The sequence below is a fragment of the Oncorhynchus clarkii genome, chromosome 7 (genome assembly GCF_045791955.1).
Source record: "Oncorhynchus clarkii lewisi isolate Uvic-CL-2024 chromosome 7, UVic_Ocla_1.0, whole genome shotgun sequence".
Taxonomy (NCBI): domain Eukaryota; kingdom Metazoa; phylum Chordata; class Actinopteri; order Salmoniformes; family Salmonidae; genus Oncorhynchus; species Oncorhynchus clarkii.
In genome coordinates, this window is record NC_092153.1 from 40,398,834 (window position 1) to 40,426,031 (window position 27,198).

Sequence of the window (27,198 nt, forward strand, 5' to 3'; positions counted from 1 at the left end):
CTGAACAGTACCGTAGAGGAGAAAATCATTAGTTCAAATTCAAGACGGCCTAAGAGAAGAATGGTTCAGTCCTGATTCGTTTATCAAAAAGACCTAAATAACTGAGACGGTTCGAAGACAATGGAGGGCAAAAACAAGATGTCAAGAAGATCATCTTTAACAAAAACCATCGAGAGTTCACTCCCAGAAAAGAAACATGACATTTGTCAATCCCTGAGTTTCCTCTCCACATACAGGAACTTAAAAACATTCTGATAGCAGCATTAAGGGATGGTTGTCGATGGGAAGGACCATCTGCTTCCACATACACACACTGTATTACTACGTACTAAAACTTTGGATATATAAGCTAACAGGAGCGTGAACAAAGCCGTACAACCTGCATGCTCAACAGAAAATATATTCCGCATGAGTGTCTGACATGATATTAGCCCTTTCTTGAATAGGAATACTACGAATAGAAATGTATCGTTGTTGTTCAATGGAGACATGACACACTTACACAGCGACCTTAAAAACATGACACACTTTATGGCTTTGTTCAAACATACAGGTATGACAGACTGTATGTCAGGTATTACATACCAGGTAAAGGTAAGTCTGTATTAACAATGAACCAAAAAGCCCAAGGCACTATTGTCCATGTGATTGTGTAAATCTATAGCTCACTGTCATGGCACATAAAATGACATGCATACATCTGCCTATTGCAAGGGCCATTGCATGATAGTCAGAGATGCATATATCACACATTCACCTCACAAACGTAATATTACTGAATGAAAAAAAAAGATAAAAGCTGGATGACTCCGAAGCGGACGCCTCTGAAAACTTCTCAGTTGAAAACATAAGAACTGTGACTTTCCAAAGAGGCCTTTGGAAATCCCAAGCAGTGAGGCACTAGTCCCCTTGTGTAGTGAGATCTATTTTTGAGTAATGCACTTAAAAACTATGCTGTGGACTACAAACCTGTATCTGGATGGCACTGTTCCCCGAACCCAAAAAATATTTCACAGATCAGCTATATGTTCAGAAAACCTAGCTACAGACCCACACCCAAACACTAAATCCCTCATTGCTTGGTTCATTTATTCCTGAAACAAAAAATCCCAGTCGTACTGGCACCAACCCTGACGAATCACAATCAAAACATATATATCTTTTTTTTAAAGTCTCCTTTAAAAAATAAATGTCTCCCTCTGTACACTAAGTGATGCATATTATAAGACAATAACGCAAAAAAATAATAATTATAATTCAAAGGTGTTCTAGAGAGTTGGTATTGTCCACCTTGGTCCTGAGCAGCAGAAGAGTTTGGAGTGGGGGGGGTGAGGTGAGACGATAAGGGTTTATTCCCCTGTCCTATTCGCACAACAAGCTGTGCCTGAGTGAGTCTACTGACTGGGGACCCGTTAACACCAGTGTCCTCCTCTCCTCCAAGAGCTCAAAACAGTCCCACCATGTGATCGATCTGTCTCATGTACACACTCTTCAGAGGCAGAGAATACCTCCGCTCCTCGGGGATCCGGTCACACTGAAAGAGAGAAAGAAGAGGAGAGCGGAAGATTTGTACAGAAAAAAAGATTATACACAAGTAACCTATCAGCAATCTTACTCCGCATATTTCACATATTTTAGCATAAAGAAATGTACGTTATTCATTACTGTATATTTTAAACTGCGTACTTGATCCTGCAGGCAGTGTCATAGTAATATGTATTTATATATCAGAGGGTCATTACGTTGCTATTGTTAGAGAAAGGCCCGTTGGAAGTTTCCTGATCTGGTACCACCTTCTCACAGGGGGACAGGTCGTTCCACTGCTTCTCCCGAAAACGCTTGTCGATAGGCACTACATGGCCCTCCGTGGTGAAGATGTACTTGTTCTCGGATTTGTGCAAGGGGTTGTCATCGTCAAACAGCTGGAAGGAGAGGGTCATAGGATTAACTAGAAGGAAAGTCAGGTTATATTAGCTTAGAAAAGCCCATTCCAGTTTCTGACCAACAGTGCAGGTCCACATACCAGGTAAAGGTATTTGCAGATAGTACAGGTACACATACCAGGTAAAGGTATTTGCAGATAGTACAGGTACACACACCAGGTAAAGGTATTTGCAGACAGTACAGGTACACACACCAGGTAAAGGTATTTGCAGACAGTACAGGTACACATACCAGGTAAAGGTATTTGCAGACAGTACAGGTACACATACCAGGTAAAGGTATTTGCAGGTCTCGCTGAGGAAGAAGCTCTCCATGCGATCCTCTTTGGACTTGTCCACCACGTGGTGGAGAGTGGCATACCCACACCTGCCAAATACACACATCCATTTAGGGAACCCAGGAGTGACGTCAAGTCAGTAGAACGAGACATCCTAAAACACTCTAAAGTTGTGTTCCTCCCAGATCCGACTCATACCTGACTTTGGCATTTTTTTCTAGGCTCTCAAGGATATCCATTCCAACGTGTAAATAGAAAGGATTCTTGGTTGCCTGGGAGGGGAAATGAAATAGCTCACTCAGAGCAGCTCATCACATTCAAACATTGTGTTTCAAATTAATGTGAAGCACTGGTACCTGGTACAGGAGATAGGTGGACTCCACCAGTTCTGGCCTCAGGGGGTAGAAGAGCACGTCAGGCGCCTGTAGCTGCCAGTTGTACCTCTCCGGCAGGGCCCCGAAGCGCTTCCAGATAGCGTAGTAGAATGCATGCAGGCAAATGGCCTCCTCCACATCACCATTCAACACCTGGCGAGTACAACACAAGGTCAGAGGTCAACACAGGGAAAACATCATCATCACAAACAGTAATAACACTGTCAGGATGAACATACAACATTTATTGGGACAATGTTGGCTGAGGACATATGCAGGGCTGCGCAGCTCCCCATTCGCAGAGAGAGAGGTGTCTACCAGGAGGCCAGGGAAGAAGGCCTGCAGGGAGTCGATCCAGGTGTTCATGATCTGGCCGTTGAACATGTTCACATTGACGTAGAGAGGAGGGTCCCCTTCTCCTTCGTTACATGACTCCCTCCTGCAGGTTCAACAGGGGAAAAGGTTCTCAGACGACATCATCATACACATTACCTTCACAGAGCGTAGATCAACACTAAACAACACGCCGCCAATATACAAACACACACACAAAAAATCAAGTCAATTCAAGCACAGGACTGACCCTCTTCTCAGGTGGTTCTGGATGCTCTCATAAGAAGCTTGGAACATCCGGTAGTCCTCTTTCTCTCCAAACAGGATGTAAGACTTGAGCAGGTACTCGTAGAACGAGTCCATCCCTGCTCCCAGGCCACTCTGCTTGCTAACCCACTGTCCCGTTTGGATGTTCACCACGTTCCCTGAGAGTTCAAAGAGAAGAGGTAACCATTTGACGTGCAAAAAGAAGGGAAAGACGCTGCTACGCATAAGCAAACATCTACATACAAACATAAGACTACACACAAAAAAACGGATCTCTACTCACCTAGCAAGCCCGTCTCATTGCTCCTCAGTTTCCACAAGGCTCGGACAGCCCGTCTGGCCACCCACTCGAACGTGGAGTCGCCAATCAGACGGCTGAGAATGCCAAACTCCACCAGCAGGGAGCCAGCCCCTGCTGTGCAAGTCTCATTGATGCTGTCTGGAGGGACACCACTCTTCAGGTTCACCTGAGGAAATGAAGTGACAGGGCGATCCAGTCACTGAGGAACATTACAGTCATTTCAGTTGTACTCGTAATATATTGTAAACAACAGGTGAAGTAAATGTCAATGAGACATACTGTAGTGGATCTCTGTGGTTGTTTAATGGTCTAAGATCTCCCTCCACCCCTGTTTGGTATTTCCCCCCCGTCTACAAAACCAGGACTGTCAAATCGCTATGAACCCAGGCAATATCAGGTAACCCACTATGCAGCTCTCCTCTTACCCTGGGGTAGGGAATGCCTGTGCTGGTGTTCTCGAAGGCTGGCAGCAGGCGTACTGCCAGGTCGTGGGCCAGGTGCAGTAGCTCATTGTCATAGTCCACCAGGCCCACGTTGCCGAAGGGATGCTTGGTATCAGTCAGGAGGATGTGAGCAGAGATCAAGCTACCCAGGATCCTGGAGGGACAGAGAAGTGATGTTAGAAGGTAGTCCTTGTTTAGGCATTTAGATATGCTTCAGAGAAATGCATTGAACTCTGCTACCAACCACTAGATAAGAGCTACCATTGCCCTACTTTTAAACAATACTTAACCAATACCTCATCTACAATCACAACACTTGTATTGCTTCTTTCTTTTTTTTTTGTTGCCACTCGTGAAGACAACGAAATGTTCTTTGCGGTTCACTAAAACGTTAGCGGCAACTCCACCGTGGTTGTAAATCTGTTTGCGCCACCTTTACATCTGTAACTTGACCCGAAGCTAATCAAACACATTTCAGTCGCTATTTGAAAGGAATGACATATGTAATACCTGATGTTAGCCTCAAACACCTGCACAGTGGAGTCCTTGTCGAAAGAGACGGTGTCTATCACCAACTTCACAGCTCTGTGAAACTCCGACACATTCCCCAGTACCTGGAATGAGAGACATTATCGGGATCATTAAAAAGACCCTTGACAGTAAACTGTTTTAGCAATACCATTCCCCTTAAAAGCCCACAAAAATAAATAAAAACAGGAATACAGAATAAGGCTGCTTACCAGTAATGTGTCAAGGGTGTCAATGAGTGTCAGGGAATAGTTTCCCAAAACATCATTGATGTTGATGTTTGACCTGAAAAAACAATGAAGCAAAGAAAAAGATAACAGGCTTGACAATAACCGAGGGCATGTACAGTGCCTTGCGAAAGTATTCGGCCCCCTTGAACTTTGCGACCTTTTGCCACATTTCAGGCTTCAAACATAAAGATATAAAACTGTATTTTTTTGTGAAGAATCAACAACAAGTGGGACACAATCATGAAGTGGAACGACATTTATTGGATATTTCAAACTTTTTTAACAAATCAAAAACTGAAAAATTGGGCGTGCAAAATTATTCAGCCCCTTTACTTTCAGTGCAGCAAACTCTCTCCAGAAGTTCAGTGAGGATCTCTGAATGATCCAATGTTGACCTAAATGACTAATGATGATAAATACAATCCACCTGTGTGTAATCAAGTCTCCGTATAAATGCACCTGCACTGTGATAGTCTCAGAGGTCCGTTAAAAGCGCAGAGAGCATCATGAAGAACAAGGAACACACCAGGCAGGTCCGAGATACTGTTGTGAAGAAGTTTAAAGCCGGATTTGGATACAAAAATATTTCCCAAGCTTTAAACATCCCAAGGAGCACCGTGCAAGCGATAATATTGAAATGGAAGGGGTATCAGACCACTGCAAATCTACCAAGACCTGGCCGTCCCTCTAAACTTTCAGCTCATACAAGGAGAAGACTGATCAGAGATGCAGCCAAGAGGCCCATGATCACTCTGGATGAACTGCAGAGATCTACAGCTGAGGTGGGAGACTCTGTCCATAGGACAACAATCAGTCAGTCGTATATTGCACAAATCTGGCCTTTATGGAAGAGTGGCAAGAAAGCCATTTCTTAAAGATATCCATAAAAAGTGTTGTTTAAAGTTTGCCACAAGCCACCTGGGAGACACACCAAACATGTGGAAGAAGGTGCTCTGGTCAGATGAAACCAAAATTGAACTTTTTGGCAACAATGCAAAACGTTATGTTTGGCGTAAAAGCAACACAGCTCATCACCCTGAACAACCATCCCCACTGTCAAACATGGTGGTGGCAGCATCATGGTTTGGGCCTGCTTTTCTTCAGCAGGGACAGGGAAGATGGTTAAAATTGATGGGAAGATGGATGGAGCCAAATACAGGACCATTCTGGAAGAAAACCTGATGGAGTCTGCAAAAGACCTGAGACTGGGACGGAGATTTGTCTTCCAACAAGACAATGATCCAAAACATAAAGCAAAATCTACAATGGAATGGTTCAAAAATAAACATATCCAGGTGTTAGAATGGCCAAGTCAAAGTCCAGACCTGAATCCAATCGAGAATCTGTGGAAAGAACTGAAAACTGCTGTTCACAAATGCTCTCCATCCAACCTCACTGAGCTCGAGCTGTTTTGCAAGGAGGAATGGGAAAACATTTCAGTCTCTCGATGTGCAAAACTGATAGAGACATACCCCAAGCGACTTACAGCTGTAATCGCAGCAAAAGGTGGCGCTACAAAGTATTAACTTAAGGGGGCTGAATAATTTTGCACGCCCAATTTTTCAGTTTTTTGATTTGTTAAAAAAGTTTGAAATATCCAATAAATGTCGTTCCACTTCATGATTGTGTCCCACTTGTTGTTGATTCTTCACAAAAAAATACAGTTTTATATCTTTATGTTTGAAGCCTGAAATGTGGCAAAAGGTCGCAAAGTTCAAGGGGGCCGAATACTTTCGCAAGGCACTGTATATGTAGGCTATATTGCAAGCACCAAGTCATTCATAATGGAATCACATTCAACTTGATCACACGTTGAACAAGTTAAATGGATTGACCGTTTCAGCTTGAGAGAAATAAAGTTTTGTCCAGCTGTGCCTTTTGTTATCAGATTTTAAAGAATGTCAAGGTGAAAAGGCTAAACGTTGTGGTATATGGTCTCACATATGAATGCTGTTTTAGCCAATCAGCACCCAGTATCCAAACTACCTGGTATATAAAGTCAATAATAAACTGGGTGGTTCGAGCCCTGACTGGCTGACAGCCATGGTATATCAGACCGTATACCACGCACATGACAAAAACATGTAGTTTAACTGCTCTAATTATGTTGGTAACCAGTTTATAATAGCAATAAGGTACCTCTGAGGTTTGTGGTATATGGCCAATATACCACAGCTAAGGGCTGTATCAGGCCCCCTGCTTTGCGTTGTGCATAAGAACATCCAAAAGCCATATTGCTTAAATAGAACCCCCAGCCTTACTGTAACTATATTTATTTAGATATTTACATAACTTTTTAACCAGATCTGTTAGTAAGTCCTGCATGACAGACCGATGCAAATTACACTAACCACAAGACAGTTACCAGACATCAGTCAGAATGGAAATGTTGAACGGAGAGTGGACACACCTAGTAAAACAGGGTAGTCTACCAACCTAATACATCAATCAATCCAGCACGTCATCGTGCACACACATACCCGTAGCCTAATAATGAATTTCACGTGTGTGTGACCAGATTGGTTCTAGGCCTAGCTATCGGGCTATAGATGACTCACGGGTTGAGAACGTCAGGCCCTCTCCCTTGACAGTCAATGGGATTCAGCTCATCCTCAGGAAAGGCATATTTCATGTAGTTGTCATATCCAAAGTAGAACATGTCTTTGGCCATGCCTTTCATCTTTATCTTGAGTGTGTCCGGGAAGGAGCTATATCTCCTGTCATACTCGTCCCTGTCCCCCTCAAAGAGGCTAAGGTAAGACTTCTTAGGTGAGTCCTCTTTACTGGCACAAGAGGTCCTGCATTGTGCGTCTCCATGGCCGTGTATTCGTTGTGACCAGGAATTGGCCTTTGCGGATTCCCCATCGTCTTGCTTAAAAAGTTCTATTTTGTGCAAATTGAAATTGAAATTAAGGGGGAAGTTGAACCCCCAGCTAGGTCCCAGTCCAAACGCTAGCCATAGCAGACAACTGACAGTGAGTCTGAGCACGACGAGAGCAACCACTATTGACCTCCATTGCATATTTGCCCTGGATCGGTCTTAAAAACCATAGTTCAATTTGACAATCCTTTGATGAATAGATGGCTGAATTGTCTTCTGTGTATTGCTTAAAAGCCACCTAGGCAGCCTGGCTGACAAAGTCGACAGCGCACCACACTCTTCCTGTCAACAAAACCAGCCCCTCCCCGGTTCCCCGGTGTGATTGGAGCTCCAGTCATATCGTCATCGAGAAAGAGGGGGCCGGCGCGTTTCAGCAATTGGCTACCATGCATGTCCGTTTTGCTGTATGTCAAGCAATATAACTTTAGAGCCAATAGAAAATAGCCACAAGCATGAAAAAGTAGTGGGGGCAGAGACAGGCGGTGTCAGAAAATAACATTCGACCAGAAAAATCACATCAGCATACTTTGCATTATTTGCAGTCAGAACAAATCGTTTTTTGTTTTTACTATCTGAGGCGGGGCGACAGTGTAGCCTAGTGGTTAGAGCGTTGGACTAGTAACCGAAAGGTTGCAAGTTCATATTCCCCGAGCTGACAAAGTACAAATCTGTCGTTCTGCCCCAGAACAGGCAGTTAACCCACTGTTCCTAGGCCGTCATTGAAAATAAGAATTTGTTCTTAACTGATTTGCCTAGTTAAATAAAGGTAAAATAAACATTTGTTTGTGCATCTGTTTGAGTTACAATGAGTATGAGTACAATGAAGTTACCAGTCATCTGAGATTATTGGTACAATTATTAGTCCAATGATGAGTGTAGACTAAATCAAACATTTCCCTTAATTTTTATTACAAACTTACTCTAAGCACAGCTCAACTCTTCTTATCAACCCAGATTTAACATATTTACAAAATAATAAATTGACACCATTAATATCTATCATTTAGATACAGCAAATATTGCAATTTGAGTGCAAACACAACAGTACAATGTCTAAATGAAAAGCATGCCTTTTTATTTCTGCAATATATCCCAGTGGTGTTCATGTTTTATTGCAAAGGTAAGCACACCTTGCATGCTGCTTTACTTCAGGGATGAGAGGTATTACACAAGGCACTTTGAATTCTCTCTCTCTCTCTCTCTCATAGACTGCAGAGGACATCATCCCACTGAGGCAAATTCAAAACAAACCACACAACCAACACACTACAGCTTTACCTTCAGTACATTCAAACTTTTCAAATATAATCATACGCTCATGTCAGTAAAAATCTTACCAGCTTGATATGTGTACACACATGGCTGCTGAGCTATTTACTTATTCCATTGCTCTCATTTCAAAAATATTACAAATGTCCTCAAAATAAAAACATTTGGATTTGGCAATAGCCATAAAAGTTCAAATCTGACAAACAGGAGGGGAACCTGGAAGTCCCAATGATGTATATAAACAGGTCTATGTACTTTCTTCTAGCATCATACAGGACTGTCTGGAGAACATGTATCATGATTAGAGGCCCTAGTGAGTGGCTGAACAACTACAATAGCATACCCTGCACTGGTGTTATAGAGTTGGGCTATTGGGCTTACAGACCTGGGAAACATCTGCCGTGCCGCCTGGAGGACGCAGAAGGCAGACTGAATCGCTCTGTTCAGGACACTGAAGTAGCCCCTCTTGGAGGAGGTGCAACGCCGATTCTGTGACTCATGGGCCTTGGAATATGATATAGACCAGGGGGTACCATCTTGTAGTAGTGCAAGGGGTTGTGGGGGGATAACAACAACAGGGGGGAGGCACAAGCAGCACAGTGCAGCAACTGAGTTAGGAGGGACAACTATACATCAGTGTGAGCATGGTGTGGCATGAGGGTAATATGGCAGATGGAGCTGGGAGGGTGCAGTTCCGGTACATTCAGTTTCTCTGAGATTTTGAGTGTTGGATGAGCCACTGCAGTGTGATATCTGGAAGGCAGGAGAGGCATGGGGGGGTCAGCGTGAGAAACAGGAGACAGCAGGTGAATGGGTGAAACAACGGACACCTATATAGCCACTTTGGGTGCACAGTGTTGTAGTGCTCTCTCCTTCAGCCTTCCACTGGGACACAAACGAGACCTGTAACCCTCCTGTCACCATCTTACTCACCCATGTTGTCTTTCTCTTTGCAGGAAACAGAGTAGCAGCAAATCTCTCTGTCTTGAATAGCTGCCAAGTTCCTGTAGAAAGGAAGAGCGGTAAAGGAAACTGTTGAACTGGCCAGCAGAGGGAGCTGGTTCATTTTGAAAACCTGGATAATTTCTAATAGCAGTACTACAAGTGACCGAGAAAATAGAATGCAGTGTTTCTCAATAGAAAACGAGGGCCATGGTTCAGTAAGAACGACGCTTCTATATATAAAAATAAATTAAAATGGCAAAAAAAGAAATGTATAAATCATAACTGCTCCTCCTCTAAAATAAAAACCATTAGCTCTTTGCTGATGTGAGATTAAGATAGACATGTTTAAAACCTCCAGCAAAGTAGCCCTTTATAAAAGCAAACTTCATGTTCAAGAATGGTAACTGTAATCTTCCAAGATAGTTAAGGTCATAAATATATACACTACTGTTCAAACGTTTGGGGTCACTTAGACATTTTTGTCCATTAAAATAACGTCAAATAGATGGCCAGCATCCCGGAGTCGCCTCTTCACTGTTGACGTTGAGACTGGTATTTTGCGAGTGCTATTTAATGAAGCTGCCAGTTAAGGACTTGTGAGGCGTCTGTTTCTCAAACTTGACACTCTAATGCACTACTAGTCCTTTTGCACAGTTGTGCACCGGGGCCTCCCACTCATCTTTCTATTCTGGTTAGAGCCCGATGTTCTGTGACGGGAGTAGTACACAGCGTTGTACGAGATCTTCAGTTTCTTGGCAATTTCTCGGATGTAAGCGCCTTCATTTCTCAGAACAAGAATAGCCTGACAAGTTTCAGAAGAAAGTACTTTGTTTCTGGACATTTTGAGCCTGTAATCGAACACACAAATGCTGATGCTCCAGATACTCAACTAGTCTAAAAGGCCAGTTTTATTGCTTCTTTAATCAGCACAACATTTTTCAGCTGTGCTAACATAATTGCAAAAGGGTTTTCTAATGATCAATTAGTCTTTTAAAATGATAAACTTGGATTAGCTAACACAACGTGCCATTGGAACACAGGAGTGATGGTTGCTGATTATGGGCCTCTGTACTCTGTATTCCATTTAAAAAATCCAGCTACAATAGTCATTTACAACATTAACAATGTCTACACTGTATATCTGATCAACGTGATGTTATTTTAAAAATTGACAAAAAAAAAAAAAAACTGTTTTTCTTTCAAAAACAAGGACATTTCTAAGTGACCCCAAACTTTTGAACAGTTGGGTAGATTAAAAAAATAGAAAATGTGACTGAGTCATTGTGTGCGATATGAACGTCTTTCTCTTGCTACCACATTAGGGTACCCGTCTTGAAGTGAATAAGCGCATCCAAGGTCACAGCATGGAAGACAAATGAACAGCTCTTTTGTTTAAAAGTTAGTTTGAACTAGTCCTTGTAAAAGCATCTAAAGTAGTGGCCTTTTGAAATGTTAGAACCTAGCCACTACAGGCCCTAACTCGCAATGGCAAGGCAAAATGAGAGGGACTCTCCTGTCATTCTGTTAGAATTAGAGTTGTTAAACTACCTCCGCTCTGCTGTGGGTTTACTGGTAGGGAACGACTCATACCAGTGCTGTAGTCGAGTCCCAAGTCCCCTGTACTCAAGTCCGAGTCACTATGGCTGAAGTCCGGGTCACCAATGGTCAAGTCACAAGTCCATCAATTTATAATAGGTCTTATTATGCAATAGTTTCTAGTCGCCACAGAATGTCAGTATATCGCCACTCCCTCATGAAAACCCCCAACTAATTTACTATTGATCACTACCTCAGTTCTACACTCAATACCTGTGTTTCAATACTTATTACATAAAGGAATGATAAGTCAGGCTTTCAGGTACTTTTTTTGTAATCGCTCACTGGTTTTATTTTGTCAATTTTTTTTAGTTGCAGTGCAAACTAAAAGTTAGACTTCATCAAACCTGGCTATGGAATACAGGGGGAAAAGCGGAAGGGTAGAGAGGAAGGGTAGGGCCTACTTTTCTATATTCAAGGGGAGAGAGAGAAAAATAGCTAGACTGTTGTTTTACTATTAAAACCTCAGGATGTAAGGTCTCCTTTTTAGAGGACCTGCATGGTTCTGGTACCAGTTCCGATCAACATTTTATCTTATAAATCGATCTGTGGATACCGTAGATCCAAATTGTTCCCACTGACACAGTAGTATTTCTTCGGAACATGTGTGACGTACGACGTGAAATCTGAAACCCCTTGAAGCTGGGATGTCCCTCCTACCATTTCATTCACTCTTCCGACTGTCCATCAACTCCTTGCTGAACCCTATATCACAGCCACGGACAAAGCACATTCCTGCAATTGTTACATCATAAGCAGGAGAGAGTCGTTTCATCATGGTAGCACATTCGGAGATCGATTTATAGCCCTTAATCTAAAATCATTCAGATTTTAAACACAAAAAAAACACTGTCACAAAGGGACAGGATTACTATGAAATGAAAGGTGAGTTCAGGAAGCCAAGCTAGATCTCTGACGTTCTAAGCCATGCGAAGAGACGTTTTGATCAAGAGAAACCATTCGAAAATAAGATACTGTTCTCGAACTCTAAACACACATATGTACATATTGTACAGTTAAGGAAGTTAGTCGTTTTATAATTAAATTAAGCATAGGTCTTATTCATAGTTTTGTTGAATAAGAAATTCACCATAAAATATTTCATATTTTTTATAATTTGTACTCTGTACTTGAGCTTATGTCCTCAAAAGTGAGATTTTAACCTATGCAGCATTACTAGTTATTGTTTATGGCCTTCTCATGATAAACGTCATTTTGGGGATGACGTAGATGACATTTGATGACATTTAGATATATTTAACTGGTTAAACGCCATACGATTGTTTTCAATTTTCGTAAAGCAGTAGGCTGGTGGCTAGGAGGAAGCAAATGTTGTTTGCACAATATGTAGCCTTTGATCGGAGGCGGAGTGGAGCCTGCCTGCCCACAAACATTTCTTCCTTCCCCAGCAACTCACCAGCTGATGTAGGCTGTGTACGCCTGATTTGGCATGTCCTTTCCACTGCTAGAGGACAGAACCCTTGATGCTATGCACAACCCAGTGCTGCTAATATTCTGTGTAACATAGTAGCCCATCCAATCAAAGTGCAAATACCGAGAAGTCACGAGAAGGCATGTCTGAGTCATGGTAGAGTCCAAGTCATGAAAACAAAACAAAAAAAAATAAAATCGGGACTTGAGTATTACAACACTGCCTAATAACTTATCTTCATTACTCACAGTTTTTCAATGAGCTGCTTCTCATCTAGAGCACTGGGGAGATCTCTTTTGTTGCCAAGCACCAAAACCTAAAAAGCATAACAGTTTAGATCTTGTGTGGCAGAAATGTCTGCTGACTGATCATATAAAGAAACTCCCTCATTTACATGTGTTCGTAGCAGTTTCTGGAGTGTAGGCCTACTTACAGGAATTCCTTGCAACTGAGGCTTGTCTAACAAATTGTGTAGCTCATTTCTGGAAGCTTCCACCTTCTCATGGTCTGCTGCGTCCACCATATATCTAAAAGTTTTTTTAAATTATTATTTTTTAAACAGGTCACAAGTTTACAATTGCATCAAAAATCTAAAAGAGCAAGTGTTGTGCATATTGAAAAGGAATGGAAGTGTACAAAACATGCCCATCACAATGTTCGAACACCGACTTGTAGCCACTGAACTAACCCTAACAGAACAATCAATCTTCAGCATTTCTGTCCTCTTCCCGCATTTCAAGTTGTACCCATGCAGACTGACAGGAATGGCCAAACTCAGATACTCACACAATTGCATTAACTCCCCGACAGTAGCGCTCCCACATGCTCCTGAACCTCGGCTGCCCTCCTATATCCCAGATCTGGGAAAACCAGAAGAACGAAAATTAGCCTAGGTATTTTCATTTCCTCATGCAGTCGGTATAGATTGTCACTGCGGAACATTACAGTAACCGACACACCGTAGTGACTGAAGACCTACCTTGATGGTAACGTTGCCTTTTGTGACCTTCCTCATGTTGAATCCGACTGTTGGGATCATGTCTTCACTAAATTGCCCAGACTGAAAAAGAAGAGAAGGCTGTCGATACATTTTTAGATGTACAAGCTGGGCTGACATAAACAAAACAGAAAATCTAGGTCAAATTGCATGTGATGTCATCTGGAATTGCCACTATACTTACTAAGAATGTCAGACAAACCTAGGCCTCATTGTAGTTTACTAGATTTTGCACATTTCCTGTTATTCCATTTGAGAAAATAGATAATCACGTGCAAAAGGTTCATGGTAGTTTCACAAGTTCCGTTAGGCCTAAAGGCATGTGAAGGTCACAGACTAGATCAGGGGAGGGGACTGAACTTGGGAAACACTGCTCTAGAACTACGAGGTCTAGCGCTTGCTGGTTCTATTCTACCTGATAATTAAATTGCACCCCCCCCCCCCCCCGACTTCGAAATCCAAAATTGTCTGAGGGCTCTAGAGGAAATATGTTTGGCATGCAGACCCAATCTTCTATAATAATTCTAAGATCACTGAAAATTGTGTATTTTTAGCCAACCCTAAATCACAGGCTGCACTCTTGACGATAGGGCAGGGAAATAATTTCAGTCATTCTGATGTCTGCCCTCTTCCCCGTCTGTGTAATCCAAACAGTATCTCAGCAAGAAATAGGACAATGCTTTGTCTAGCGCATATACAGTATGCAACAGCACATGACTTAGTCACTTGACTAGGGATAAGAGGAAGTGGGTGCGAAAGGTCTAATTACTGAAGCCGAGCTGGAACCACCACCCACATCCTACTCCTTTTTACTCAAGTCAAACAGATTACAACCAACCACGTGGGCACTTCCTAATCAACGGCAAGTATCTCATTCACTACAGCACTGGTGGAAGAGTTAGGGTAAGTGTACCTATTAAGCCCATGTACCCATTAAACCCACTTCAATCTTTGGATTCAAAAGACAAAAATAAACACTTTCTGCTATTTAATGTTTTAACCAGTTCATTTAGTTGTATCCATACCAGATTTTCATTAAAAGCCAATCAGATGCTTTATTATTAAGGTTATTGACAGTTGTGTAAGTTCCTACTATTGGCCAATTTCAAAGCTGCAAAAAATATTTGTATGGGGCGACTCAGACATTTTTCAGATATTTGTAGCATCTTCTCAGATAAGTGATCTGGCTTAATGTAAAATTACGAGATTCCTGTGTTGACATATGCACATGACAGTACTTAATACCCATCTAGAATGCCATTTCTTGCCAACTGAAAATGTGTTTTTCATGCTAACCACGTCAGTCAATACAGTGGCAACATAACTGGTGAACCACAAGAATATAATAGATCAAGCATTCACAGCTAACATTTAATGCAATTTGTCTTATATTACTGTTAAATTTACCTTGCTTTGTTATAAATAGATGGGTTTTTTTTGTCAATTTTACATCTCTATCAGATGGGCTTAAAAATAAAAAGTAGCACCCTCTATACAGAATGCAAATAAATGAATATTGTTCAATATTATCAACACTAACTTTGCATAATATTGTAGTATATAGTGTATATTTACACCCCAGACCATTGGTTTCCAAATATTGAGGAAACTTTTCAAAATATATTTTTTTAACATAATTCATTGCAATCATCCAATTAAGCCCAGTATGCATTGAAACATGGAGATTGTGTGTTGATATCCTGAGCATTTCTTCAGATTTAAGTTGATGAAAATACTCAAACTACCATTATGCATATCATGCATCTAGCCATGGTTCCTTTACAAAAACTGAAAGCCTCTGTACTCTCTCCAAGATGTATGGAGTGGACAGGTAGTCATTGATAAGAGAGATAAGAATAAGATCAAGGTTGAAGGATATCATGGATAGAAGACCTACAAGTAGTGGTAAAAAAAAAGAACAAATGAGGGACGAGAAAATGGACTACTTGTGCAGTTAGGGACAGGACATTGTCATATTGTTGTCCCTCATTCGTCTAGGTGTTTACATTTTTTTTGGTCCAACAGTAGAGAGGGAGATTTTAAAAACGTCTTCAGACAGGCTTTAGGAAGACAAGTTGAACTACACTGAACAAAAATAAATGCAACATGTAAAAGGTGTTGGTCACATGTTTCATGAGCTGAAATAAGATCCCAGACATTTTCCACATGCACAAAAAGCTTCAAATTTTACACACAAAATTGGTTTACATCCCTATTAGTGAGAATTTCTCAATTGCCAAGATAATCCATCCACCTGACAGGTATGGCACATAAAGAAGCTAATTAAATAGCATGATCATTACACAGGTGCACCTTATGCTGGGGACAATAAAAGGCAACTCTAAAAGGTGTAGTTGTGTCACAGGACAATGCCACAGATGTCGCAAGTTGAGGGAGCGTACATTTGGCATGCTGACTGCAGGTATGACCCCCAGAGCTGTTGCCAGAGAATTAAATGCTAATTTCTCTACCATAAACCACCTCCGTCATTTTAGAGTATTTGGCCAACAGGCCTCACAACCGCAGGCTAAATTTAACCACGCCAGCCCAGGACCTCCACCTCAGGCTTCATCACCTGTGGGATCGTCTGAGACCAGCCATCCGGACAGCTGATGAAACTGAGGAGTATTTCTGTCACTAATAAAGCCCTTGTGGGGAAAAACTCCTTCTGACCGGCTGGGCCTTGTTCCCCAGTGGGTGGGCCTATGCCCTCCAAGGCCCACCCATGGCTGCGCCTCTGCCTAGTCATGTGAAATCAATAGATTAGGGCCTAATGAAATTATTTCAATTGACTGATTTCCTTATATGAACTATAAACTCAGAAAAACCATTTATTGTTGCATGTTTCATTTATATTTTGGTTCAGTATAATTAACAAAAATAGGAGTACAGCAAATCTAAATCAGCTTTCAGAAAAGTAATTAAAAGATGTTTGTGCATGGCGTCTTATCCCCAGAGGGCCAGCACGGGTGAAGGTTTTTGTTCTAACCAAACAGTAACACACATGATTCAACAAATGAACACTCCATTGAAGTCTATGATTAGTTTAAGGTATGTACTAGTTGGCAAGAACAAAATCCTAGCCCCAAATTATCTCTGCGGACACCCCGTTATGAATACTTCTTACATGATGAATAGTAATAATCAATTGATTTTAATAACTTTAGGGGAGATAATTATAATTTAAGTTTACATAAGAACTCAGTTTGTAATTTGGCTTTTGGAGAAAAAAAAATGATTATTTAAGAAGTGGGTTTATTTGGAACACTAATGGGCTTAAAGGATACATTCTGTATCGATTAAGTCCAGTCCAAACTTTCACATATTTTATCAATCATTTTTATTGCACCGAAAAAAATTAAGTCATATTAATCTTTCATTGCATCTCCACAGTTGAAGTCGGAAGTTTACACACACTTAGGTTGGAGTCATTAAAACTCATTTTTCAATCACTCCAAAAATATCTTGTTAACAAACTATAATATTGGCAAGTTGGTTAGGACATCTACATTGTGCATGACAAGTAATTTTTCCAAAAATTGTTTAGACAGATTATTTCACTTATCAGTCACTGTATCACAATTCCAGTTGGTCAGAAGTTTACATACACTAAATTGACTGTGCCTTTAAACAGCTTGGGAAATTCGAGAAAATGATGTCATGGCTTTAGAAGCTTCTGGTAGGCTAATTGACATCATTTGAGTCAATTGGAGGTGTACCTGTGGGTGTATTTCAAGGCCTACATTCAATCTCAGTGCCTCTTTGCTTGACATCATGGAAAAATCAAAAGAAATCAGCCAAAAAAATTGTAGACCTCCACAAGTCTGGTTCATCCTTGGAAGCAATTTCCAATTGCCTGAAGGTACCACGTTCATCTGTACAAACAATAGTACGCAAGTATAAACACCATGGGACCACGGAGCCGTCATACCGCTCAGGAAAGAGACGCGTTCTGTCTCCTAAAGATGAACGTACTTTGGTGCGAAAAGTGAAAATCAATCGAAGAACAACAGCGAAGGACCTTATGAAGATGCTGGAGGAAACAGGTACAAAGGTATCTAAACTCAGCAAAAAAAGAAACGTCCTTTCACTGTCAAATGCGTTTATTTTCAGCAAACTTAACAAGTGTAAATATTTGTAGGAAAAGAACAAGATTCAACAACTGAAACAAACTCAACAAGTTCCACAGACATGTGACTACCAAAAATGGATTAATGTGTCCCTGAACAAAGGTGGGGGGTCAAAATCTAAAGTAACAGTCAGTATCTGGTTTGGCCACCAGCTGCATTAAGTACTGCAGTGCATCTCCTCCTCATGGACTGCAACTGATTTGCCAGTTCTTGCTGTGAGATGTTACCCCACTCTTCCACCAAAGCACATGCAAGTTCCCGGACATTTCTGGGGGGGAATGGCCCTAGCCCTCACCGTCCGATCCAACAGGTCCCAGACATAATCAATGGGATTGAGATCTGGGCTCTTCGCTGGCCATGGCAGAACACTGACATTCCTGTCTTGCAGGAAATCATGCACAGAACGAGCAGTACGCCTAGTGACATTGTCATGCTGGAGGGTCATGTCAGGATGAGCCTGTAGGAAGGTACCACATGAGGGAGGAAGATGTCTTCCCTGTAACGCACAGCATTGAGATTGCCTGCAATGACAACAAGCTCAGTCAGATGATGCTGTGACCCCGCCCCTACCATGACGAACCCTCCACCTCCAAATCGATCCCGCTCCAGAGTAGAGGCCTCGGTGTAACGCCAGTTCCTTCGACGATAAACGCGAATCTGACCATCACCCTTGGTGAAACAAAACTGCGAATCATCAGTGAAGAACACTTTTTGCCAGTCCTGTCTGGTCCAGCAATGGTGGGTTTGTGCCCATAGGCGATGTTGTTGCCGGTGATGTCTGGTGAGGACCTGCCTTACAACAGGCCTACAAGCCCTCAGTCCAGCCTCTCTCAGCCTATTGCGGACAGTTGTGCGTTCCTGGTATAATTTGGGCAGTTGTTGTTGCCATCCTGTACCTGTCCCGCAGGTGTGATGTTCAGATGTACCGATCCTGTGCAGGTGTTGTTACACGTGGTCTGCAACTGCGAGGACGATCAGCTGTCCATCCTGTCTCCCTGTAGCGCTGTGTTAGGCGTCTCACAGTACGGACATTGCAATTTATTGCCCTGGCCACATCTGCAGTCCTCATGCCTCCTTGCAGCATGCCTAAGGCACGTTAATAGATGAGCAGGGGCCCTGGGCATCTTTCATTTGTGTTTTTCAGAGTCAGTAGAAAGGCATCTTTAATGTCCTAAGTTTTCATAACTGTAACCTTAATTGCCTATCGTCTGTAGTGTCTTAACGACTGTTCCACAGGTTCATTAATTGTTTATGGTTCATTGAACAAGCATGGGAAACAGTATTTAAACCCTTTACAATGAAGATCTGTGAAGTTATTTGGATTTTTACACATTTTCTTTGAAAGACAGGGTCCTATATTGACATAACTTGAAAGGCCGCTCAGAAAAGAAGACACTGCTCAAAAACCGCCATAAAAAAAGCCAGACTACGGTTTGCAACTGCACATAGGGAAAAATATCATACTTTTTGGAGAAATGTCCTCTGGTCTGATGAAACAAAAATAGAACTGATTGGCCATAATGAGCATTGTTATGTTTGGAGGCTTGCAAGCCAAAGAACCCCATCCCAACCGTGAAGCACGGGGGTTGCAGCATCATGTTGTGGGGGTGCTTTGCTGCAGAAGGGACTGGTGCACTTCACAAAATATATGGCATCATGAGGAAGGAAAATTATGTGGATATATTGAAGCAACATCTCAAGACATCAGTCAGGAAGATAGAGCTTGGTCGCAAATGGGTCTTCCAAATGGACAATGACCCCAAGCTTACTTCCAAAGTTGTGGCTTAAGGACAACAAAGTCAAGGTACTGGAGTGGCCATCACAAAGCCCTGACCTCAATCCAATCAAAAATTTCTGGGCAGAACTGAAAAAGTGTGTGCGAGCAAGGAGGCCTACAAACCTGACTCAGTTACACCAGCTCTGTCAGGAGGAATGGGCCAAAATTCACCCAACTTATTGTGGGGAACTTGTGGAAGGCTACCCGAAACGTTTGACCCAAGTTAAACAACTTAAAGGCAACGCTACCAAATACTAATTGAGTGTATGTAAACTTCTGACCCACTGGGAACGTGATGAAAGAAATAAAAGCTTAAATAAAATCACTAGACATTTCACATTCTTAAAATAAAGTGGCAATCCTAACTGACCTGAGACAGAGAATTTTTACTAGGATTAAATGTCAGGAATTGTGAAACTGAGTTTAAAATCCATTTGGCTAAGGTGTATGTAAACTTCCGACTTCAACTGTACCATACCTGGAATTATAGGCTACCTGGAAGCTTTAAGTATCAAATCCTGATCCATTTCTGATATCTTTGTTAGCAATGACAGTAGAAAAAGAGATTGTGTTGGTGTTGAGGCAAGCATGCTGCTGAAGGGAGTCAGAGCATGGCATAGGTCATCAAGTTCATTCTGTTCTGTTGGAACTGTTCTATTGGACCTACAACTGCCTTTCACAATCTTTTGATCAGCTAGCGTCTTTCGGTCTTTGATCTTGCACATCCAAACTGCTGCTATGCCAATAAGAAAGGATTACAATTTCCAAAGAATCTGGACAAAGGATCACCATTTTCTGCTTTTGAGAAATCATAGTTGCAACACTAGTGACTGCGTAAGAGGCCCTGTCCTGCTTGTTTTACCAACAACTGGTGAAAAGACGGCTTTGAGTCAAAGGGAGCAAAGACAACAACACTGTGGCAGTAGGGGGACCCAGCCAACTCTGGACCATATCCTTGCTTCCTGAAACCAGTTATACCTGTCCATGTCAGGAGTCATGACTAATTATGTATATTTGACTGCAGAAAATATTCATACCCCTTATTCCATATTTGTTGTTACAGCCTGAATTCAAAATGGATTAAATAGAAATCAGAAATCTCATTTACACAGCACCCTTAGCTGCGATTACAGCTTTGAGTCATTTTAGGTGTGTATCAGCTTTGCTCATCTGGATTTGGAGATTTTCTCCCATTCTTCCTTGTAGATTTTCTCAAGCTCTGTTTAAGTTAGATGGGGAGCAGTGGTGAACAGCAATCCCCAAGTCTTTCCACAGATTTACAATGGGATTCAAGTCTGGGCTTTGGCTGTGCCACTCAATGCCTTTCAGATAGGGTTGGGCTTTATACAGTTTTTAACTATATAACGGTATTGATGCGTGGACCGGTTACTTTCGCTTCCATAACGGTATTTGAAGGTTTGGTTTGTTAAATGTGATACGCAACTCAGGCGGGTGTAATGTCAGTTTTTAGAGTTTACTCTGTATGCTACTTGAGTCTTCTTTCTACCTCAGCCTGCTGAAGGCCGCTTCCCACACCAAGCCCTGCACCGTCACTCAAGGAGAGAGCAGTTGCTCGACCATGGAGTCATGAACACTTTCTTGCCATTCACGCTGCAGTCTCCATGGTCAACATGTTGGTGAAAACTATGCTGGCTTTCCACAAGCATTCTACAATTACACTATTACCTTGTGTATCTTACTGTCTGCAAGTTTGTCTTTTCTTAGCAAGTTGTGACTAAATTAAATATTGTTAGCTGCTAATGCTAATCGCTAGTTAGTACATTTAGCAAGCTAGTTAGACAGCTAAGAGTCAGAGCACAAGTAGATAGCTAATACAGCCTGGTACCCCTAGATAAGCATATTGTTTGTGTAACGTTATCTGAGAGAGGACTAGGTATAACATGAATGTTGGTTAGCTACATGAGGTAAGAAAAACATGGAATGTAACACTAATTAGTGTCACCTGGAAACAATGACCAACACTATGGTTCCTACCTTGTCAATATTTCCTTCCTGGTTTATTCATTATCATGTCAAACAACAATGATTTCAAGGTGACGCCCACTATATTACAACTATAGAACTAAAATTATTATTATTATATTCCCATGATTCCAACAGTTTTGCCCATATCATGCAGCCCTGCGTGGCACAAGTGTGGAAATACCTAAGTGCAGGAAATGCAGAAATGTACAAAAATGCCAATTTACATTTCTCTTGTTGTTTAAAGTTGGATTAAAACAGTATATAAATCAGAATGGAGAAAGCCCAATTTAAATCGTGTATAATGTGTTGTCACCCTAGGTTCATGAACTACTCAAAGCATATTTAAAACTTGTATTAATCAAAAACATAAAATACCTTAATTCTTTTAAAACATTATATTTTGGCCATAACGTCCAGCCCTACTTTCACATTCTTGTTCTGAAGCCATTCCAGCATTGCTTTGGCTGTATGCTTGGGGTCATTGTCCTGTTGGAATGTAAATCTTCGCCCCCAGTTGAAGGTCGTTTGCAGTCGGAAGCAGGTTCTCATCAAGAGTTTGCCTGTATTTGGCTCCATTCATGGATCCCTCTATCCTTACCAGTCTCCCAGTCCCTGCTACTGAAAAGCATCCCCATAGCATGATGCTGCCCCCACCATGCTTCACAGTGAAGATGGTGTTAGAAAGGTGATGAGCTGTGCTTGTTTTTTTCACCAGACATGGCACTTCGCATTATCTCATCAGACCACAGAATATTTTGCCTTATGCTCAGAATCTTTGTGGGTTTTTTTTGCAAATTCCAGGCGTTCTCAGGAGTTGCTTCCATCTGGCTACTCTCCCATAAAGCCCAGATTGGTAAAGTGCTGTAGAAACTATTGTCCTTCTGGTAGGTTCTCCCATCTCAGCCAAGGAACTCTGTAGTCATTGGGTTCTTGGTCACCTCCCTGACCAAGATCCTTCTTGCCCGGTTGCTCAGTTTGTTGGGACGGCCAGCTCTAGACAGTTCCATATTTTTTCAATGTCCCAATGATGGAGACCACTGTGCTCTCGGACACTTAACAGTCTAGAAAAAAATTACGCTTCCCCAGATATGGCTCATCACAATTTTTCCATGGACCTCATGGTCTAGTTTCTGATCTGACACTGTCAACTTTGGGACCTTATATAGACAGGCGTGCATGTCTAACCAATTGAATGGGCCATAGATGGTCTCCAATCAAGTTGTAGCGACATCAAGGATGATCAAAGGAAATTGGATACACCTGAGCTCAATTTGGAGTGTCATAGCAAAGGGCTGTAAATACTTCTGTAAATGAGATTTCTGTAACTCATTTTCAATACATTTGCAAAAAAAATTGTTTTCACTGTCATTATGTGGTATTGTGTGTAGCAGGGTTTCCTTTATTAAAATGTGGTTCCAGACATTTTAATTTACTGGACATTTGAGAAATTGACCATGCCCATATGCATTGGGTGTGTAACCTGATGAGTGTGTCCACCCGCGGTGCTCAGAATGAAAAAAAAACACATTTAGATGATGGTAAGTCGAGAATGCAATGACTTGTGTCCTTAACATGCACTTTGAAGATGTTACTGTCCACATTTACTTTTCCTCAGCCAATAAGACAATTAACGAACAGCGAAATCACTAGAGTATGCATAGACGGAGCATGAGTTTCAAATTTGGGGAAGCAAATGTTAACCATAAAAATGCACCTTTATAATAAAGCATTCCATCCATCATCGCATTTGCAGAAGTATGTAAGATAGCCCACTACTCATAATTTAGGCTAATAATATAAACCTCAAATCACTGTAGGCAAAAAATGTTCATTGCATGGCTGAGAGTGTATAGTGTAGGAAATTGCCCCAAAACAAACTTTTAAGTGGCACTGACCCAACATCAGGACATACAATTTCCTTTTTGGTCCACCAGCCCCTGTGGCAGGAAGATTAAAACAACTACCAATCAATCACTCAGATTTTTTAGCAGCCAAAATATTTTAGTTGAGCTACAATTACATCAACACACAAAAAAACTGATCAGCATGACTTGTAATGTTTCTGCCTGTGAGACTGAGTATGACTAGTGGAAGCCTTGTCTTCTCTTCCATATCAGTTGAAACTCAAACATAGAAAACAACCTTGTGTAGATCTCAGGAAGAGAAGATACTGCTTTTGCAACAGCTAATGGTGATCCTAATAAAACAAACAAAAAACTAGCTTGTGAACAAAATGTATATTTCCAAGAAACACAAGGACAAAGTCTCACTTCAGTAAGCTTTCGTGTCAAGTAAATTAGACCAACTTTTATACCTGTGCGCGGCGCTTCTAAAAATGAATCTTTCACTTAGCTCTTCAGACGCACAGCCCCCAGCCAGGCAGTGTTGCAGCACGTGCTGGAATAGGCTATATAGGACTCATAGTTCTTTGACTTTGTGTGATTAATTTACAAGCTATGAAACAAAGCGGAAGAAATACTTTGAAAACATCTACTGCAGCATTTATTTGACTATAAAATGTGATTATACTTGACTGTTTTTATTGACAAATGCAAGTGAAATGCTCGCAATTGGCAGGTGTTCAATTTATCAATCATATTTTCTACTTTTTTTTGTGGCAAAAAACAACTAATGGGAACTCTGGTGTGTAGATGGGTGAGAGAAAAAAAATCTATTTAATCTATTTTGTATGCAGGCTGTAACATAATGTGAAATAAGTCAAGGGGTATTTATACTTTCTGAAGGCACTGTAGAAAACCCTGGATTGTTAATGCTACGTATTGGCCAATTCAAGGCGTTGAAGCCACCGGTCCTCATATTGGCAATTCCTCCTCATAGGAATGAATGGAATTCTACAGTAATTCAATAAAATGTTTCAAGGACAAAATTAGAGTATTTTAGTATTTGTTTGTTGTAGTGGGGACAGTAAGATTAGTATTAAAAAATACTTTAAAAAGGTAGATATGACATACAGTACCAGTCAAAAGTTGGGACAGATACTCATTCAAATTTTCCACATTGACTGACATTCAAGTCTTAAAGTAATCATGGACTGTCATTTCTCTTTGCTTATTTGAGCTGTTCTTGTCATAATATGGATTCGGTCTTTTACCAAATAGGGCTATCTTCTGTATACCACCTCCACCTTGTTAATTTGTGGAATTTCTTTCCATCTTAACTTCTAACAAGGCACACCTGTTCATTTAAATGCATTCCAGGTGACTACCTCATGAAGCTAGTTGAGAGAATGCCAGGAGTGGGCAAAGCTGTCATCAAGGCAAAGGGTGGCTACTTTGAAGAATCTCAAATATAAAATATATTTAGATTTTTTTAACACGTTTTTGGTTACTACATGATTCCATATGTGTTATTTCCTAGTTTGACGTCTTCACTGTTTTTCTACAATGTAGAAAATAGTAAAAAATTAAGAAAAACCCTGGAATGAGTAGGTGTGTCCTAACTTATGACTGGTACTATAGATGCAGAAAGTAAACAGCATTGTGGGTCAATTTCTGCAACAACTAAGAGTGTTGAAGGGCCAAACTTCTCCGCTGTTTAGGCCGTGTGACAGCCTCGCTCGGAGGCCGTGTGACAGCCTCGCTCGGAGGCCGTGTGACAGCCTCGGAGGCCGTGTGGTCTGCACAATGTTCAATGTAGCCGAGTTTCTCAACTCCACGGTGTACATCAATGGGAAATCCACCTCTGTACAATGATGCCACCACAATAAAAATCATCATCTGAAATCTACTGTAGTTCAAAACAACTGGGAACTCGGAAAAAATCATTTTGAACCGTCATCCAACTCGGAATTCCAACTTGGTAACTCGGGCCACTTTCTAGAGCTCCGACTTTCCGACCGGAACATTACTGACGTCATGGTTTGACCACCTATTTTCCGAGGTCCCAGTTGTTTTGAACGCGGCATAACACTTGACAGTCTGTGATGACCAACAATTGGGCCTACTCTCTGGGAAGATAAGGGCTAGGCAGCTAACTAGCTAGCCAAGTTGTAAACATGAAAAGTTGACAGCTAACGTGGCTAGCTAGTTAATCCATATGTTTTAGAAAGAAACCTAGTCTAGGGAGAAAAACATGATCTGTACTGTAGCCAAATTCCAATAAAGTGGCTAGCTAACGTAGTCCTCTGCTTCTAATCGCCATCAAATAAATATCAACATACATATAACGTTAGCTAACTAGCTAGTTACAGGCTATAGCTAGCTAACCTTACAAACTAATACAGTAAGTTTAAGGTATTCTAATGAGCTATGCTTAATTGTACGTTAACGGTGGCTAGCTGGCTAACTTTACGATACTAGCTAAGTTGATATTGCATATCGCTAGCTAGTGCTAACATTAGCTAGCACAGCAGCACAATAAAAACTTACAGCTATCACATTAACAAATGTCGTTTTCCCCGAGTATTGAAGTCCAACCAGGGTTAACTCCATCTCCTCTTTCCAAAAGAGGGACTTAAACCAGTCCAAAAGCCGGTTTATAAGTGTCAGCATCTTGAATTTGATATTCCCACTCAACTTCGGCAGAAAGCTGGCAGTGGGAGGATTCGATTATGCTGAGCGGTGGGGCGTAAGCGGGGAGGGAAGAGTGCCCTTCTCATTTTGTCAACAAGGCAGCATGGTGCGCTGTACAGAAACATATAGCTCTTTTCCAGAAAGTAAATGTTAGAATCTTCTATTTTTCATTTTTCATTCATAAGGCAGATACAGCGTTTTTATCAAAAGCAATCACTTTTCGTGGGAAAACACAGAATTCTACTAATTACTTTTTATATGGTATATTGGCGATCACACAATGTAATGGAAACATGATTCTCCCAAAACATTTTTTTTAAATAAATAAATAAAACAACTTTTCTGTTAAAAAAACAAATAAATAAAACAGTTATAATCGCTACACAGGCTCAAGGGGAACCTGAGATGGCAGGTCTTCCGGCGCCAGCACGTCTTCTTGCAAGTCGTTCGATGTAAAATCCTTGAGTCCCAGCCACAATATTGTCTAGTTTCTTTGACTTATTTGAGACTTGTGCTGTACAGTTTATAACTGTGAAAATGAATGCAACAAAATCCACCCTTTTAACACACAAGGTATCTTTTGTCTGGCAGCAAACATTTACTACAGACTGTGGTGTTTCCAGTACCATCTCTTCACTAGCTTCACTTGTTTTCTCATTTCTATTAATCACCTACACATAGGAGATTCATATGACCACTCTAACTTTTGCCACCTCAATTTCCTTCACATGGCACCCCAGGAACTCTGGATAATGATCCCCACCAGATCCCCACTCTGTTCGTCTGCACACATTTGAAACATGGCCAAATCCTTTACAAATCTTACTCTGCTTTGGTTTTGGGACGAAAGCTTTTACGGCGTATCTTACATAACCAAGCTTCACATGCAGGTATTCACAGGTATTCAACCTGAACATCCATCGCCACCCCTGAGATGACTCCTTTGACGGGTGCTC

At 41.3% G+C, this 27,198-nt stretch overlaps 2 protein-coding genes across 2 annotated transcripts; both read right to left on the reverse strand.

Annotated features, from left to right (window-relative positions):
* Nucleotides 1-511: 511 nt before the first annotated feature.
* LOC139413285 (ER degradation enhancer, mannosidase alpha-like 1) lies at nt 512-7,908 on the reverse strand. The gene is made up of 12 exons (XM_071160486.1): nt 7,256-7,908; nt 4,680-4,752; nt 4,450-4,553; nt 3,922-4,093; nt 3,479-3,662; nt 3,179-3,353; nt 2,914-3,034; nt 2,578-2,748; nt 2,420-2,493; nt 2,214-2,310; nt 1,743-1,922; nt 512-1,534 (listed from the first exon to the last, which is right to left on the reverse strand). Exons 1-12 carry the CDS (start codon nt 7,717-7,719, stop codon nt 1,445-1,447), a joined length of 1,905 nt encoding a protein of 634 aa, XP_071016587.1. The 5' UTR covers nt 7,720-7,908; the 3' UTR covers nt 512-1,444.
* Nucleotides 7,909-8,463: 555 nt separating this feature from the next.
* On the reverse strand, nt 8,464-26,285 carry LOC139413287 (ADP-ribosylation factor-like protein 8B-A). Its single transcript, XM_071160489.1, has 7 exons — nt 26,099-26,285; nt 13,800-13,880; nt 13,607-13,680; nt 13,254-13,347; nt 13,069-13,136; nt 9,781-9,851; nt 8,464-9,600 (listed from the first exon to the last, which is right to left on the reverse strand). Exons 1-7 carry the CDS (start codon nt 26,219-26,221, stop codon nt 9,551-9,553), a joined length of 561 nt encoding a protein of 186 aa, XP_071016590.1. The 5' UTR covers nt 26,222-26,285; the 3' UTR covers nt 8,464-9,550.
* Between the last annotated feature and the right edge of the window lie 913 nt (nt 26,286-27,198).

Coding starts and splice junctions, on each gene's coding strand:
- LOC139413285 (XM_071160486.1), bottom strand. CDS start 7,719: ATGCAATGGAGGTCAATAGTGGTTGCTCTCGTCGTGCTCAGACTCACT. Junction 4,094..4,449: donor GTGTTTGAGGCTAACATCAG/GTATTACATATG, acceptor CTGTCCCTCCAG/GATCCTGGGTAGCTTGATCT. Junction 2,311..2,419: donor GAAAAAAATGCCAAAGTCAG/GTATGAGTCGGA, acceptor TGTATTTGGCAG/GTGTGGGTATGCCACTCTCC.
- LOC139413287 (XM_071160489.1), bottom strand. CDS start 26,221: ATGCTGACACTTATAAACCGGCTTTTGGACTGGTTTAAGTCCCTCTTT. Junction 13,348..13,606: donor CGGGGAGTTAATGCAATTGT/GTGAGTATCTGA, acceptor AAAAACTTTTAG/ATATATGGTGGACGCAGCAG. Junction 9,601..9,780: donor CAAAGAGAAAGACAACATGG/GTGAGTAAGATG, acceptor CCTGCCTTCCAG/ATATCACACTGCAGTGGCTC.